This window comes from Raphanus sativus, unplaced genomic scaffold, assembly GCF_000801105.2.
Source record: "Raphanus sativus cultivar WK10039 unplaced genomic scaffold, ASM80110v3 Scaffold4650, whole genome shotgun sequence".
Taxonomy (NCBI): Eukaryota; Viridiplantae; Streptophyta; class Magnoliopsida; order Brassicales; family Brassicaceae; genus Raphanus; species Raphanus sativus.
Window position 1 is genome coordinate 2,531 of NW_026619952.1, and position 2,381 is coordinate 4,911.

The following is a 2,381-nucleotide window of genomic DNA, read 5'->3' on the forward strand; positions in this document are numbered from 1 at the left end:
ATATCTAGGGATTTATCTTTTATAATTTTAAAAAAATATTTTTGAGAAACACAACATAAAATATTTCTAAACAATGATAATTATCAAATCACTGAAATTTATCCTTAATTTATGTTTAATATCATTATTTTCGATAATGGTAATTGTCAAATCAATGAAATTCATTTTCAATTTATTGTTAATTTTATATTAATCTGCATTTAGTTAATGGTTAATTAATATAAACTATTTTTTTTGATAAAATGTGAAATTTATTGATTAAGGCAAAAAGAATAAACATTTACAAGGGAATCAAAATAGCCTAAAAAAATTTACAAGGCAAAAGCTTATTCTATCTTTGCATCAGGTGGTTTGTGTCATTTCGAACCATCTTTGCATCATCCTTCCAAGTTTATGATCAGCTCCATATCGCAGGGACGATATCCTGTTCCGGACTGCTTTATCAATAAGCCTAATCAACTGATCCACCGAACGGTAACCCGTGTGATGCCTGCGTTTGTTCCTTTCCTGCCAGATGTGATAGATGGAGGTCTGGAAAACCAGTTTCAACAGAATCTTGTCCAAGTACTGCAGGTCATTATTGGTCAGAAACTGCAGTGTAATCTCCCAATCAGGATCAGTTCTGTAACCACTAAGCCTTCCTGCTAAATTGTTCCAGACAGTAAATGAGTACGGGCAAGCGAAGAAGATGTGATCTCGGGTTTCATCCCTCTCACCACACAGAACACAGCTCTGATGCAGGCCCCAAGCTCTCATCCGGTCTCCTGTGGCTAATCTATTCTTCACAACCAGCCAGACCATAAACGAGAATCTCGGTACCCCTTGAGCAAACCAAACAGTCTTACTCCATATAACAGTCGTCTTATGCTCTCGAATCTGTTCCCATGTTTGCTTAGAAGAGAACCAAGGTTTATAGTCATCCTCAGAATGCTTCCAGAGGATTACATCATGGCCTTGTTCAACATCCAGGACCGGTTCTCGTTGGATGCGAGCGTGTAGCTCACGAAAATGGCGGCTTCTATGGCCCCTGACATTCCACTGCGCTTGCGAAACTGCATCACATACTTTGGCAGTACGGGGAATGCCCAGATAACATGTACCAACAGCCCCCGTAATATCAATAAGCCTCCCTGTCTGCAGCCAGTTATCAAACCAGAAGAATGCAGTGCGCCCATCGTTTACCTGCATCCTAATGAACTGATAGGCCAGCGGCCGAAGCTTCAATAACTTTCTCCAGATCCAAGAGCCCTTTCCATCCTCCCTTACATCCCAAAAAGAATTTTGCCTTAACAGATATTGCTGAATCCAGGAAACCCAGAGAGAACTAGTGCGTGATACAATCCTCCAAAACAAACTCAGAGCAAATACTTTTAATTGAATCCCAAAGCTTCCGAATGCCCAAACCTCCCTCCTCCTTTGGACAGCAAAGATCCTCCCAAACCACCTTTGATTTATGGGACTGGTGAGGAGACCCCGACCATAGGAAAGCACTGCACATACCTTCTATCTCATTTAGGCAGGCTTTCGGGAGAATGAAAGCTTGACTCCAGAAATTGACAATGCTGGAGATTACTGACTTGATCAGTTGCAATCGGCCAGCATAAGAAAGGCATTTGTTTTTCCAAGACAACATTCTTCCCCTCACCTTATCAATCAGAGGTTCATAATCCTGCTTGGTGAGCTTTAGTGGTAAGAGGCATTCCCAGATAAATGATAGGGAGCTTTCCGATCTTAAGCCCCATACGCTCCGCTTCAGCTAGCATGGGTGTGACTGTCTGATCCGAAGCGTATATGGAAGATTTTGAAGCGTTAATATGCAGCCCAGATATACGCGCGAACTGATCCATGACCTTCAGTACCACACACAATGACCTGCTCGATCCATCCGTAAAAACCATAATATCATCAGCGAAGCTTATATGAGTGAACTTCACCTCTTTACACTGATGATGATAACTGAACTGCTTCTTTTCTGCTGCTCTATTAAGCATCTTGGACAGAACATTGTTCAGGATGACATATAGATAAGGTGAAAGGGAGCAGCCTAGTCTAATTCCCGGAGCACTTGTGAAAAAGGCTTCTAAACAGCCATTGACCGAGACCGAGAAGGCTGCTGTAGATATGCAGACCCTTATCCAAAGAATGAACTGCGCAGGAAGATCCATAGCTCTCAGGACCGAAGTGATGAAAGACCATTTGACCGTGTCAAACGCTTTGGAGATAAAAATTATCCAGTTTAGATAATGATAATCATCCAATCAACGAATTTTTTTAAGTTAAGGTCAATTATATATTAATTCGTTTTAATTTTTGGTTGATTATATATTAATAAATTTCATTCATAAAATATAATAGTGACTAATAAGCACATTCACTTCTCA

The 2,381-nt window shown here is 40.4% G+C and overlaps 1 protein-coding gene across 1 annotated transcript; it reads right to left on the bottom strand.

Annotated features, from left to right (window-relative positions):
* Window positions 1–342: 342 nt before the first annotated feature.
* On the bottom strand, window positions 343–1,188 carry LOC130507500 (uncharacterized). Its single transcript, XM_057002208.1, has one exon. It carries the CDS (start codon window positions 1,186–1,188, stop codon window positions 343–345), a length of 846 nt encoding a protein of 281 aa, XP_056858188.1.
* Window positions 1,189–2,381: the final 1,193 nt, after the last annotated feature.

What these genes read in the sequence shown, in the direction of transcription:
- LOC130507500 (XM_057002208.1), bottom strand. Translation starts at nt 1,188, where the DNA reads ATGCAGGTAAACGATGGGCGCACTGCATTCTTCTGGTTTGATAACTGG.